We start from the raw sequence: 15,142 nt of genomic DNA on the forward strand, positions 1-15,142 counted from the left end.
GCATTGAAAAACACTATTCGATTCATAGCCATCAGCAATTAATTTTTCATCTTCCTGAATATAGGGCATGGTCTAAGTCTGCAGTAATTACTTATAGTGTTTCATTATACATAAAAATTTCACCCTCAAGTGACCTTTCCACACTGCTGAAAAACTAGAGGATGCTTTCACTTCTCAACAGGAAGTTTATGACATTTCTTAAACACTTCTAGCTGTCAAGGTTGTGAACAAAAGTGCTGCAGAATGTTAAAGTGCTCCTGGATTTTAATCAACAGGCCCTAAAGAGTGGAATCGGGGGTGATGCCAGGATTAACTGCTACGGTCTACATGAGTAGTTGCAGAAGACAGGAAATGGGTACTTAGCTGAATTACATTACAAAAATCCCAAATCCTATTCCTGAGGACCATGGTGGCAATGGAGATGACAGAAAACCATGAGCAAGCGCACATAGATAAATTTGGAGCTAACTCAAGGAGCTCTAACAACAGAGCTCCACTGCCAAAGAAGATGTTGTCAGTAGTTGCCAATGAGACTGGCCTATTTCGCAATGAAACTGCATAAACAACATAGACCCTCTACTGCTAATACATCACCCCGGTGACAGGGCAAAGCTGGCAGCTCCAGTCCCTGTCACCTACTGGCAGCATGCCCACGCTTAGCGGTTCTGCCGATGCACCCTCTTGCACTGAGGATACATGGTACCTCAAAAGGTATGTGTGCTCCTAAGGCAGGAAGCTTTGAGACAAGAAATGTCTTGTGGCAGAAGAGAAAATTGTTTTGAGCACGACCTCATTAACGAAGAACGGGTATTCCTTACTCTTCCTGTTCTGCTCAGTAATCCCCATGCTGTGCTTTTACCCCCAACTCTCTGCCCTTGTTTGTGCAAGACGTAGCTCAGGAAGCGTGTACCTAGAGGTCGCTTAATCAAGTTAAAGATATATTAAAATCAGACAAACATACCTACTGCCTTCCTTCAACAGTGCAATAGCAATCCGGATCCGATTCCTCAGGAAGATCAGCATCAATATAATTATGACCTCAACAACACAAAGTATTATCACTGTAAAACAAAGAGAATTAAAATGTTCAGGAACCAAACCAATATGTTAACTCTGCAAATTGGTTGTATCAACCTCATATTTTGTACTACTGTTCCTGGACTCCATAAAACTCCGTGCTAGAGCAGTTCTCTCTTTCTCTCACTGCATCTGTCAGCCTTCGATCCCTCTTCATAAATTGGTAAGTCCTAGTGTAGGGAAATTCTACATGCAGGAGTCAGTCAGAACGTGTAGGACCCTAACATCAGCATTTTTAGTTTCAGCAGAAAAACAGAACATACCATCCTTAGATAAAGATAATCATTCACTTAGAAAAAATGATTATCGCATTTGGCCTTAATATAGTTTACCTTTTAATTCTATTATTCATAAACAAGCATTTTCAATGTTCATATTTTACTGCTGCTGTATCTAGATGCGATAAAATAAACAAAAAGTAGACGGAGAGTCAACTTGTTCACAGAGAGTACATTTCTCTGATGGATATTATTCTAACATTCAGATGCACTTAAATCAATAGGTTTGTGTGAACATTAACCTAGCATGCATTCCTCTCATCTCATTTTAAAAAAGGGGAGGCCAGGACAGGGCAGTTTGGGGCAGATTATTTTCACCTTCCAGTAGTGCTGCTGGAATCACTGGCTTGCTCTGAGGTCAGAGATCTGAGAGCGATGTCCCAGAAGGTTCCTCTCTTAGTTCTAAGAGCAGTGTTTGAACCAGAACCCAAATCTAGTTCAGAGAGTCAGCTTCAGTCTGATTTCTATTTGTGTTAGTTCAAAACCTACTTCTGCTGAGGAAAGTAAAAATCTTCTCTAGACTTTAACAAGAAAAGACAGAGTCCTTAATGCCTGAAGCACATCTTCTCTAATCCTGAGAATCCTGATTTGTTAATTTTGGGTGCTTCAAGCAGTCAGGCAACATCTAAATAGCCCAGTAGCGGTACACGTATGGCTGCACACGGTGGGGCCTGCCTCCTCCGGCTGAAACTAGGAAGCGTTTGGGGAGGAAGACGGAAGGGATAAATATTCCTGTGTCTTGGCCTGTCTGGAGGCCACTGGAGGCCCATCTCCACTGGGAGATGGGAATTAACTTCTAGGGCTCACAGGTTAGGCAGCCTCACAATCCAGATACAGATATTCCCAGAAGCTGTTAAATCACAGCCCTGGGTATCTTCAGCAGCCCTAGCCATCAGAACGACACTTGGCAAGTAACCACTGTGGTGCTTAGAGCCACAGACTCCGTTATGAGAGGTTTCTGTTACCCAGACTTCAGCACCTATTTTAAAAGATGATGATTCCCCATCAAAACACACAGAATCCAGTTTCTTTAAAGTTGTTCTCATTCCAATTCAGCTCTGTTAAGTTAGTGCAATTTATCCCAAGCATTGTGAACAAGGAAAGAATATCCATTTGTGATGAGCTGTGGACTAGGATTGAGGGACCTACGTTTTCTTTATGGATATTTAACTGCTCTGCTGCCTGACTTTGGACATGTCATCTCATTCCTGAGTACCTCTATTTGCTTGTCTGCTAGGGATGCTGACCTCTACGTAAACTATGCACATCAGTTAGTAAGAATGGGCCAGGCCAAGAGCTTGGAGAGTTACTAGGAAAAACATGGTACTGTCTAGGGAGAGCACACTGAAGAGATTTGCCTCAACACTACGTAGAAGATGCCCCATTAGCTCAATGAGCCAAACATATAGGTAAATGAAAAAACAACGTGGAGAAGAGATTTAAGCAGTAAAATGCTGCTCCACTACTTTAGCTACCAATAGGAAGAAGCAGTATTTTATATCTAGGTGCATATATATCATGTTCATCATCCCATTCATAGCGTCAGTGTGCCTTCAAATAGAGTAGTAACAGCAATGTGATTAATAGATCTGTTCTCTCCTCTGCCCCTCCTTCCCTGGGAAGGGATGTGTATGCCACAGGCTATCTTGTACCACTAGGCATTTGTTTTAAATATACCTGTTGTTATCTGCCCCTGCATGAGAAGGCAATGAAGCACTTGAAATTAAAGGTGATGAAATTCATGATGGTTCATTCCACGGTCTTAGACCAAGAAAATTTAGTGACCTGGCCACAGAGAGTCCTACAAAGATGTGTAGAGTTATTGATAACTCTGCTTCTGCTTCTAGTGCCTCCACAGAGAGCAACAGACAAATGGGGAGAGAAAAATGCCCTTTCTCCTGTAGCTTCAGCAGGACTCATTTAGTTATTGCCCTATACTTCCCCTTTATGAAGACTGAAGGTTACAGGGAAGGGAGTGCTGATAACATGAGCATTCTACTTACTTCGCCACATGACATCGTGACATATTTCAAGGAGGAGATTTAACAAGGCAGAAACTGTAACAAGACAGTCGGTTCTCCTGAATATCCATTTAGAGATACCAAATTCAAAAGGCACTTACTAAATGCTAACCATGTTTGCCTCAGTTGCAGGTACACTCTGAAGTCTGTCTGGAATCCAATATCATAAACAGTGAGGTCAGATCCAGGTATTCCCTTGAGATGATTATACTCCCAGTAACAATGCCAGATGCCTTTAAAGAACAATCAATAAAAAATGAGAGTTTCTGAAGAGTGCAGAGACAGAAGTTAAAAAAAAAAAGTTTTGCAAGCCAACTGTTTTTTCCTCAGCAAAATGTTAGGAAAGCAAAAACCAGAAATGCATTACTATGAGACTAGTGAATAATAAAATCACATCCACATCCATAGAAAAAAAATATCATTACAAGTGAATACAGATGCTAGCAAATACACGTTACTACATCTCATGCTACAGGCCAGTATAGCTGGATTCTTACTAAAATTTTTGCTGCCATTGAGGCCCTTTCCCTTAAATTTTGCCTAAACTATGCACTACTTGTCCCATTTGTGCCATTTAATTCATATAACAACTGATTTTCCTTACCCAAGCTTAAGCTTTAACAAAAAATAGCCTAAAAGGCTAGCAGATTGCACCTACCATATCCTATAATTCCGATCACTCCAAAGATGAAGATCCAGAAAAGGACCCCGGCTGTGAACCTTAATAGCACAAGGAAGAGCAGACTCACAATCATTGCAATGAACAGCCCACTGGGAAGACAGAAAGATAAAGAAAAGAAGTATGAGAACCTTCACTTTCTTGCAACGCCTGTTCCTTCAAATGAGGGTCACTTCATCTCCCATGAGAAGGATTAAAAAAAAAACCATATTTCAAAATCTTTCAAAATGTATTTATGAAATACATCCTCTTGAATATCATCTGCTATTGGAAACCAACAGCTTTCTTATCATAATCTCACAGGATAGAGCCAGAAACATTTGTACAGACTAGGTCCTCAGCTTGGCTGAACGGGACTAGGGCACTGCCTTTGTGGTCATTTACACCAGCTGAAGAACGAACTGCCTTTTTCAGGACATGGTCTAGTCTACAGTACAGCAAGTAAAGTGGAGGACTGTCTGTACAGATGGGGAGCTTACAGTTTTATGTCCTCCATTAAAAATCCCTCCTTGAAAAGAAATAATGTTAATAAATTGTCATTTTAAGAGCTTTCCTAGAAAAAGATAATTAAATTTAGGAAGGAAAAGAGTGACTCTATCTGCCCATCAGAACAGGGAAAGATCAGGGCATTGTGATGCATAGAAAGGAAGTGGTTAGAGCTGACTTTCCTAAGGACACAACGTTACGTCATTGTAACAGGCATCTAGAGCGTCTTCTCTTTCTCTGGTCTGTGGTAAGGAGATAATAATTGTGATTTCACTCCAAGAAAGTAAGTCAGAAAAGGAAAAACAATGACTGCAAAAGGCCATTTTACTCAGTGAGGCTTCCAATCGTAAAGCAATGTGAACAATAATCTCCTCCAATAAACATTCAGCTAAGATGCTTCAGAGAATGTTTCATTTCTCTAAAGTTTTCAGTAGGTGTTGAATCAGAATGTCATATTAGCACAGACTTATAAAACATTTTAAAATCTCTTTTTACATGTGTTCAGTAACTTCTCTTCTGAATGTTCCCAGCTCATTTTGCTTGTTATCCGGTGCAAAATGGATCAGCTTGATCATAATCAACCAAAATCACTAAGAAGTCCAGAGCAAACTAAGCCAGGTAGGCAGAGGACCAAGAAAGAGAAGAACATTAGCTTATTTGGAAATTTTAAACCTTAAATCTTAGCCCTTCAAAGGCTTTCTAGCATGACATACTTTCCCTTCTGAATGACTTGTTTGAAATTTAGAAGATGTTCCTCAAAAATCCCATAGTCCCATAGTTTTGGACCTTACGGCTGCTTAAGTACAGACAATTGCTTAAATTTCCTTTGAGATACAAGAGTCCCTTTAACACCAAAACCAAGTGCACGGTAAGAGCTGTCCTCAATAGACCTGTTGTCTTTAACTGAGGCTTGAAAGCTGCAGTTCTTTTTGGGTATGCTAAAAGGACTAGAAGAGTTCCACAGGTAATTTTTAATCCAGCCTCCTTTGACTATCAGCCCTGCACTGTCATCACCCAAACTCTGGCACAGCAAATGTTTGGCCAGAAATCACTTGATGTACTCTAAAGCAAAGTGTGAAGAAAATTCACTCAAACTACTTCAGAAATAGCACCAAGTCTTTAAAAAGAAATCATATCGGAAGTGTGAAAACTGGCTCTCCATATTTAGAATCTCTGTTCAAAACTGTCACTTCTCTCTCCAGCCTCTTTAGTGACGCCTCCTTTGGAAGAATCTGCACCATAAGCCTGTTCCTACTGATTTCCCTAAGAGATCCGACACAGAACTGAGCCTGCTAAACACCAGTGTGGGTTTCTTGCCACTGACTACTGTGGGCACAAAATCAGACTACGAGAAAGCCATCCTCCCGCCAGTGACTGCAATAGCTTTAAAAGCTGATAACTTGCATTTCTCAACTGATTGTTGGAGCCACTTCTTAATAATTCTGTACATGCAGTTTATTATCTAAAGTTCATAAATTTGTTGTTTTATGAGTGGATTTGCATCCAGAGTTGAATAATGTATGCTTAATATGTGCATGCTCTAGGTTGTAACCGGGCAAAGACTTCTGCTTCTGTTTAAAGTGATCAACATGCTAGTCCATCAATGACGCTATTAACTGGCTAAGAACGCACATATACTTAAGTATTTGCATGGACAGGACAGTTGCTGCTTTTGTTTCAGTGCTGCTTTTTTACTAATTGGTGATTAGTCAGTATTAATTGCAACATAAAGACAAAACCGCTCAAAGCTTTTCATTCTTGCTGTTGCTTTGCCCGCTGCATTGGCAGCAGCAGATTTATGGTGGTTCTAACTATATTTTGCAGGCATGAATTTAGAAATCACCTGTTAGGCATACATACTAATGGGACTTATCAAATGTAATTGGTCTGAAAGTCTCTTAATTGTGATTTGTTTTTGTTTGTTTTGGAATTACCACACAGATGGATGCTACAGTAGAGGACAGAGCCTCCTCCTTTTCTGCCTGGTAAAATATCAAAAACCTGCTTCAGAACAACTGAGACTCTGTGTATGTATGCTGCGCTATCTTTATCTAATGTATAGAACCATGACAGAAATACTATTATGTGATAACAGGAAATTACAGTTGCTCCTTCAGTTTACAAATCGGATCAGTAACAAACACATACATTTTTTTTTCATTTCTTGCACGGTCCAAAGTGAGTTTGGAAAAATTACAAATACCTGTTAAAAATCTTACATTAAAATCCAATACCAAGAACTGGCATAATCTTCAAAAATTTTCATTCCAACTGATCTTGCATCCAGGACAATATTGATGCCACTGAAAAAAAGACAAACAGAAGAAAAGGTTGCTTTGCCTAGGAAAGCAGAGAATTTATTTAAACAACAAATAGGCCAAGTGAAAAAAATTTGAAATATCATTGCTAGTAAGAGGACTGTATTACTATTCTGCAGCTCCAGCTCTATAACAAAGCAAATATCAATTGCAGTTACATCTGTGAAAATCCTGCTAAGTTAGACTCAAACTTTTACCTCGGCTCATTTGTGCCTACCACAGTGCTGGCTTCCCTTACTGGAATTTTGCAGGTGCTCAGGTACAAAGATACCATTTCCTAACAGCTCTGGCCTAGTTACCTTCAGTCATTTGCTACAACAGAGTCTGACTTTTTTTTTTCAATTCCTAAATTAATTCGCAAACTCAGAACCCAACAAACAAAAGCAGTGGTGAAGAGTAAAACCTACTTTGCAGCTTCCCTGAGATCAGTTACATTTCTTGTTTTCCCTCTTCCATCCTTGAAGGTAGTCTGATTTGCCACAGTCAGCACACCATTCTTTGTGGAGAAGTCTGGAAAGCATCTCTTAAGAACTATTCAAAATATCAAAAAACAGCACATATATTACATTTAATGTCAAGCTCCACTTCCATCATTTGTACTTTACATCAAATTATTACTTATTTACATTTAAATCATTTCAGATACATAGCCAATTGTTTTTTTGCTTGGTGATCTATTGATATGTTGACTTTGACAGATCTTGGAAGAGCCATTATATTCAAGATGATGATTTTTATGCCTTGGGGCTTTTAGTCCCATGTTGTACAAGTTTAGGCAAGGTGGGATCCTAGCCTTTGACTGGAGACTCCAGGTGCTACTGAATATCAACAGCAGCAACGGTAGCAGTCTAAGAATCTGTAATAAACGCAGAACTTCTCGTCCAGTCAGTGTCTGGGCAGCTTACAAATACTGCAGCTGCTCAGATATGTCATTTGCATGATAATAACCAAACCAGTCTGCAGGGACAGACTCAGTATGACTGGTCATGAATGGTACTAGCCCCCAAAATAACACAAAGCAGCAAGTTGCACTGCCTCCCTATGCCAGATGAGCTGCAGTACCAGCCACTGTCAGTGGGTATTCTTGGAGAGGAGGCAATGGAAAAAATACAGAAACTATTGGTTAGACAGAGGGAGGAGATGATTGTAAAAGAGAGAAAAGAAGACGGTTATGTCCTCGTTTATGTCACCCTGCCCCTGGATGCAAAAAGTCAGGGTTTTCATTCTGAACAGAAGAGGAGGTCAGTCCTCCTACACAGCTGTACATTAGTTTTATATAACAAGGCTGTGCTTTCCTTATCAAATTCCAACAAACACTGATGCCAAGTTTCAATAACCAGTCCCCATTCAGGAAAAATTGGAATATCTACCCCCAGCAATTATTCTGAGGAAATAATTAAGTTACATGTCTCTCTTCCCCGTCCAGTAATCTTTGCACCCTACTGTAACAAGAAGATACTAGATTACTGCAAGTTAACTTTCTGCCTTTTGGGTCAATACATCCATTTTAATAATTTTTTTTAATTGAATCCGTAATTTCTCTTTTTGATGATCTGTCCCTGGTTTATCCGATCTCTGCTTTAAAGCATGAAAAAAAACCCCAGCTCTTTCTCTACATAAGCTTCTGGGCCGGTGACAGATGCTTCCGGTATGACAGTCTTACCGCTGAGATCAGCTCTGAGACCTGTAGTTGCCTATTCAGAGATACCTGCTGACCTTGGCAACAAAAACATCCTTTTGCCCCTTAATGCTTCTGCAAGCCCTGCAGAACCAGCCTGCACCTGAAGAGCACGCTGTGTCGTAAATGGGCTCAAGGATCACCTGAACTCTGAGCAGCTGGCCGTAAGACCCTTCCTGCGCCCCTCATCTTTGCTTGAGGCCAGTGGGGTTGCTTGCTCACAGGCAAGAAGTGACAGGAGGCATCACATACACAAGGCATCATTCAAACTGTAAAGTTTTTGTTGTTAGTGATGACTCATGAGCAAGAAAGAGCTCAGCTTGACCTGATCACAAGCTGAACTTTCATGGCTGGCAGTTAGAAAAAACAAATCTTTGTATTTGCAAGCTGTCTAAAATTGATTTGGCTGTCACTGACAGATAAAAGACAGCTCCTAGTGACCTTGTTACAAAACCACTTTTCAGAGTGGCATTGCGATTTAATGTGAACACTAACACTGTGCTGAGAAAATGTATAAGAAGTAGAGCCACTCACAAGGCCTGCTTGGAATGATCATCGAAGGACAATCTTCATCACGGAGGACTTGAGCAACAGACTGAAAAGGAGAAAAATAGGAATTGGTGAACACACGGCAAAGTAAGTGCTTTTCATTTCTCACTCAGGCTGAGAAAATGTCCCAAACTGGGCTTTGTAGCCTTCTCCCAAACTTGACGGGTATAGCTGCAAGACACATTCATGATGCAAGTGAGAATCCCAATTGCCACATGTGATTTGAGAAAAAATTATTCTTCTTGCTTTTTCTAGTGACAAAGAGGGAAAGATCTGACCACATTGGATCTGCACCTAAACCAGAGGTGACTGGGCAACTGTTCTTTGCCTGCTCTTGAACTTTTCTCTTAAAGAATAACAATTTAACACAAGTAATTCTAGTTGATTTGCAATGTGTTTTAAAGATTGGAGGAGTTTTGCAGTACCTTTGACTGCAAAGCCAGGTTACACCAAAGATGGATTAACTTTCCTAGCTAAGAATATTAACTTAGTAGCTGAGGATGACTCAAAAGCCCTGAGAGGTTGTTTGAGAGATTCTGCTTTACTGGTGTGGAGTACCTAAGTACTGGAGGAGACCACCTTCCACAGTACTGCAATTACACGGGTAACTGCAGATATACTTTTAAACAAATAGTAACCATTTAAAGATTGGGAGATTGTGCGTGTGCTTATGAGACCTTCAATCTCGATTAAGTCAGTGTGAAATTAAAAAAAAAAAAAATACACACACACACACACACACACACACACACACACACATATGGCACAATTCTTTGTTCGATGAAAACTGGAATAAGTCATTGTTTTGATGTAGCTCAGTAAAACCATGCCTATTACATAATGTTTGAAATAAAAAAAAAAACGTATTCCATCACCTATCGATACATACACACCTTGCGAGGATTGTTAAAACCAGGTTTGCAGAACTGCTTGAAGTAATTCCAGTTATCTGGTTTATATCTGTAGGAAGCCTGAACATCTATGTAGGTTGCAAACCTGTCTGGGCACTTTGAGACGCAAAGCTGCAAGAAAAAAAAAAATAAGTAAAGACACACTGGAGGTGGAGAAGGGGAAGGAAAGACAATGCAATCGAAAAGAAGAAAACAAAATGGCCTCCTATAAAAGCGTTCTTTTTTTCGAGACTGCCTGCTGCAATACGTGCTGTAGTATTTAGAAAGGATCACTTTTTTTTTTCTTTTAAATCTCTAGATGAACACTTAAAATCCTTTGATAGAACACGCTTTCAGAATCTCTCCTCATGTATGGTGTACCAACACACTCTTTGTATCTTCTTAGGTTCTACATGTTTTGGTAGACATGCACAACTTCAAGTCTGTTGAAAAAAACATTTTTTTGGAGCCCTAGATAAAAAAAATCTATCAGTCCCTCCTCTATCAACTTTCATCAGCAGCAGTGTATACGAGCAAGGTAGTGCAGGAGCTATTTTCACAGGACACGTGGCATTTCTATTGTGTTTACAGAGAACTTTATTCAAAAATGTCTCATGCAGCTAAAATCACTTCCCCCCTCCACCCAGTCTCTTCAGTGAAATACATCTCCACTGATGCGGGGGAAGTCAAGTTAGGTTTATATCACTCATATGAAGGCAATTATTTTGCGCCACTGACTAACGATGTAGCTCCCCAGGTTTAAAAGCAGGTGGGGTGCATGCTCCAGGAAGGAAAGTCACATGTCTCCAGGTAAAACCAATACAAACAAGATTTGTATGAGAAATTGGGTGAGGACTGGGGTTTCATGAATGCAGCCACTGCGGTTTTCATTTATGTACCGGAGAAGCAACTGGCCCAGTACATGGACTCGGCAGGCTTTCCTGGCTGCTGAGGTAAGTGGCCGCTGCAGTAAGCCGTGATGTAGGTGTACAGCTATTCTGACCTCTTTAGTGTCCCTGAATTCTGATCAGGGGTGAGCCAGTTTGAAGACCATCTTCTTAGCAGTTGCAACATTTTCTGAAAGGCTGTTTTCTGTTTCCAAAGCTGGGCTGTCCAGACACCCTTTGCAAAGCTCTGCTATCCAGGCACCAGGGAGATATCATGAAAGAAAGTATATTTTACCTCGAGGGCATTCTGCCATATGTCATACACCTGAATGGATTTGGGGAAAAGATCTTGTACTAATCCTTAGAACAGGCTGGATGCTGCAGGAGAGGCTTTCTAGATGAGCACTACAGTTCCATGGACTACCCACAGGCCAAGGAACAAGGAAAAATGAGTTTTGTCCTTATTCAGACATTGGGTGGCTATGAGCGTGCACTTTACTGTAAGCTCAGTTTCCCACCTATGAAATAGGACAATGAAGCGTGCTGCCTATGGGTCCAGTGAACTGTAATAACCCTCTGTAAATCCACAGCCTGACTCTAGAACTGAGGCTTTCTCCATGCTCAGTTCTTGCTTTCTCTCATGAACTATCTGCTGCGAGTGGGACAGGAGTGAAGGACCTTGTCTACAGTTCAGAAGAGGAATTTTCAAACAAAAGTTTGCTCAGCATTTTCACAAAGGACCAGCGAACTAAACAGCTGCAGGAACAAACAGCATTCCAAAAACTGTCTCAGTTTTGGAGAGGCTGTATGCCTGAAAACAGACAAAATAGCAACAGCCCCCTTCAACACTCTCTTCCAACAAGTATTTCACCTTACTTGACTCATGATCAGTGCCAGCTTGAGCAGAGCACCAGATCTTGGTATTTCTGACCTGGCTGCCCTGCCAGCACAGAGGAGCCTAAAGACTGCGGGGTGACAGTACGAGCATGGGCACATGGGGGCTTCCTGAAGCAAATCCACCGCTGACCATGGACGTTTCCATTCTGTTGGCAAGCGACCAGTTTTAAGAGGGTTCCTGCTCTCCGTTGCTGGAGAGTTACATCTCTTCAGCTGTGCCACACACTGCACACAGTCACACTAACTGGTGGGCCAAAAAACATCTGGCAAGGATGGGGATTAGGGCAAGCTGGAATGGGAACCATTTTTAAATGACAGTCAAATAAATAGTCATTTAACATTTGCAATCAGTAAATTGGATCCCACATAGCAGCCCTCATCCAAAGTAACGCTGGACTCCGTCGAACGATGCCGAGATGACTGAGAGCACGCTCTGCTCCCCGCAGCTGAGTTGGACAGCACAACCCCTTCAGCAGCAAGCGGGGCCAGGGCAGCCCTGCCCCTGCCTCCTCTAACCTACCCACGCTGTCATTCGCTGCCTCCGGGGCTGCACTGACCTGACTGCTGGTGCTCACCAAACCAGGACTGTGAAAGGGTCTCAGAGTCGATAGGTCAGGAGGACGCTCCTAACCCACGTCAGCTCAGTGACTGCGGTCGCGGCACAGGCAGCTGCAGCACAGCTGAGGGCGCGCGAACCGTGGCATAAGGCAAAAACAAGCTTTCAGATCTTCCCTTTTGAAAGCACTGTATGATCTAACCACACCCAGATACTGCTGTCACTGGGGATATGCACAATTTCTTGAATATGTCTAGTTTGGAAAACCCTCGATGTCAATCAGAATGCTTTTCTGCACACACTTCTTACTACTGGACAGCTGCTTGTGATGGATTCATGAGTAACAAATTGCTGTATCCAACAGATTTTTTTTTCAGCTCTGATCCAAAATACACAATCCTGTGCATTTCCATATATTTTCCCCTATTTTCTCCTGATCATCACAGGCTACAGATACTATGCACTAAATATGTTATAGATAACATGATCATATCATACTTTGCAGGATATGAACAGCAATTTTTTAAATCCAAAAAAATGTATGTCTAGTTCCTAAGCACCATGACTAAAATACAGGGGAAATGTTTTAGCTCTGTATTTCACTCACCTGTGTTGTAGGGCACTGTAGGTTTATTAACACTGCTGGGCTGGCACATTTCAGAATGTTGAAGTAAAACAAAATGGTCTTGTTCCTACAGAAGTGGATATAAGATAATTTTTTAAGTATGGGCGCTTATACATCCTAGCATACCTAAATTGATAGCATACATTGATATTTTAATTCTATTTTCCTAAACGGTCATCTTGCAAACCCAAGGCAAAAAATAAAACACAGGCAGATGCCGGATGTTCTGTGCCAAGACATCTTTTAAACCAAAGGTATTGGTCCTAAGACATAATAATTTTGAGGCAGTTTTTCCACAGCGTTTGAAACCATCCCCAGGCACTGTTACAGGTATCTGCAATCCCGCCTCTAGAAGTGAAAAGCTACCTTGTAAAACAGCTCTGCAGAGTACTGTGGTCCCTTTGCTTATGCTGAACATAGCCTGTATGTACTGCACACAAAAGTGCTATGAGCAACACCACACTGTGAAAGCTGATTATTTTGTTAATCAGTACCAAAATCAGTCTAGAGCTTTTTGTGGTTGGAAACTCAAAGCAGCTGCCCAGGAAACAGGATGATGACAGTATCTGATAAGAATACTGATAAGCCTCCTTTGATATGAATAAGGGCCAAGCTAGTGTTCCCAGACGGAGGGGTTTTGCCCCAGAATCCACATACTTTGCATCCTCTGAAACTTGGGACCTAGAGGTAGGTGTCACCTCAACTTAGAGTTGTTGAAATGTCATCACCCCAGGATGTCCAGATCTAAACACCTGGGTTTTGAAAAAAGCAAAATATGCTGCTAAACTTTCCTTTGTCAAAAGCCTATCAGCTAGCTCTAGTGACGATGGTACGGCACCAGTCCTGGCCTTTCTACGTGAGGCTTGACAGTCGGCTAGCCACGCCAGGACCGCGCTCTGTCCCTGTAAGGAATCATGGGTCCTCTGCCCGCTGCAGCCCGTCTGCGGCGCGCGGAGGTTTCCGAGCGAGCGCCGAGGCACGCCGGGGCAAGGCAGCACGGGCCGGCAGCGGGGCGCCTGCGCCACCGACGATGCTGGGGCCGGGAGAGCCCGGCTGACGGGGCACAGCTCTGCTCCCGCCTCCCCCTCGGTACTCCCCGACCAGCGACGTATCCTCTGGTCTCCCACCAGCACCTGGCTCCCTTCAACTGCTGAACACGGCTATGTCTTCAAAGTCCATAACACACCATCATCGCGCATCTGCGCTCCCTTTAAAACGGCAGTTAGCTCGACTGCCCTGACATTTTAGAAGGTTAAGATGTTTTCACCGAGATATCTTCTATTACCTACTATTTAACAAAACATACTTCCTGACAAATACAATCTGCAAACAGTAGTTGCTTTTTCAAATCAAGAGAGGAAAATACTGGACTGAAACGTCATCTTTCTTCAACAGTTTCTTCAGAGTATTTATAATCTGTGAGCTGCTCAGCAAAATTCATGTCATTAGTGAATTGTTTTGTTCTGATGGCCCTGCGCACTTGCTGATATTAACAGCAGAGAAGAAAGACTAAACACATATGTAACGCAAGAAAGCAGCCGCAGAGCGGCTATGTTTGTCCTTTATAGACTCGTACCCGTTATAGTTAAATTGTACTGCATTCTGCGATTACATCTGTCTCTGCGGAAGGCAAAACAAGTGCAGAGACTGCATGGAGGTTAATGGGTGGATTACAGCAAGACACAAAGATGCCTAAGAGAAAGTCTTAGGACAACGTAGGATACAATTACTTTGACTGCACGGAATTCATTGGCGCTCAGCTGGTTTTTGTTTGTCTGTTTGGGGCTTTTTTTGCTCGAGCTGTGAATGTTGGCTTGTTTGTTAGCGTCTCTTTTCTGCTACTCAGTGAAATTGCAGAGGATGCTTGCTCCAGACGCAAGATTCAAAATATAGAGACTGCCAACACTTTCCAAGGAAAAGGTTTCGGAGACTGCCTTTGGCGACTCTGAAAACCCGTTGTCCTGGGTCAGCCTTTTACCCTGCTAACTCTCAGGGCCTCTGAAAATCCGCCAGTGGTATCTGTAAAGGTCTGGTGAGCACATCCCACACCTCCATTTTGGGGGACTAGATAGACTTGTTCAGAGGGGCCTCCTGGCAGGCCCTAACGCTAACGCTGCCAGAAGCACTCACTTTTCTGAAAGTTGTCTTGTGTATCTTTTGGCTTATATTTTTATAACAAGCACTTCAAGGGGGCAACTAAG

At 42.0% G+C, this 15,142-nt stretch overlaps 1 protein-coding gene across 4 annotated transcripts in view; it reads right to left on the minus strand.

Moving 5' to 3' along the window:
- SLC44A5 (solute carrier family 44 member 5) overlaps nt 1-15,142 on the minus strand; it is a 126,596-nt gene that overhangs the window by 18,511 nt on the left and 92,943 nt on the right. For all 4 annotated transcript variants that reach the window (XM_068953573.1, XM_068953572.1, XM_068953575.1 and 1 more), the window contains 8 exons: nt 12,924-13,008; nt 9,980-10,108; nt 9,072-9,132; nt 7,267-7,390; nt 6,761-6,844; nt 4,035-4,147; nt 3,478-3,609; nt 962-1,061 (listed from right to left, as the gene is read on the minus strand). In XM_068953573.1, coding sequence (XP_068809674.1) covers nt 962-1,061; nt 3,478-3,609; nt 4,035-4,147; nt 6,761-6,844; nt 7,267-7,390; nt 9,072-9,132; nt 9,980-10,108; nt 12,924-13,008 — 828 coding nt within the window. The remainder of the gene's footprint in view (nt 1-961; nt 1,062-3,477; nt 3,610-4,034; nt 4,148-6,760; nt 6,845-7,266; nt 7,391-9,071; nt 9,133-9,979; nt 10,109-12,923; nt 13,009-15,142) is intronic.

This window comes from Struthio camelus, chromosome 8, assembly GCF_040807025.1.
Source record: "Struthio camelus isolate bStrCam1 chromosome 8, bStrCam1.hap1, whole genome shotgun sequence".
NCBI classification, from domain to species: domain Eukaryota; kingdom Metazoa; phylum Chordata; class Aves; order Struthioniformes; family Struthionidae; genus Struthio; species Struthio camelus.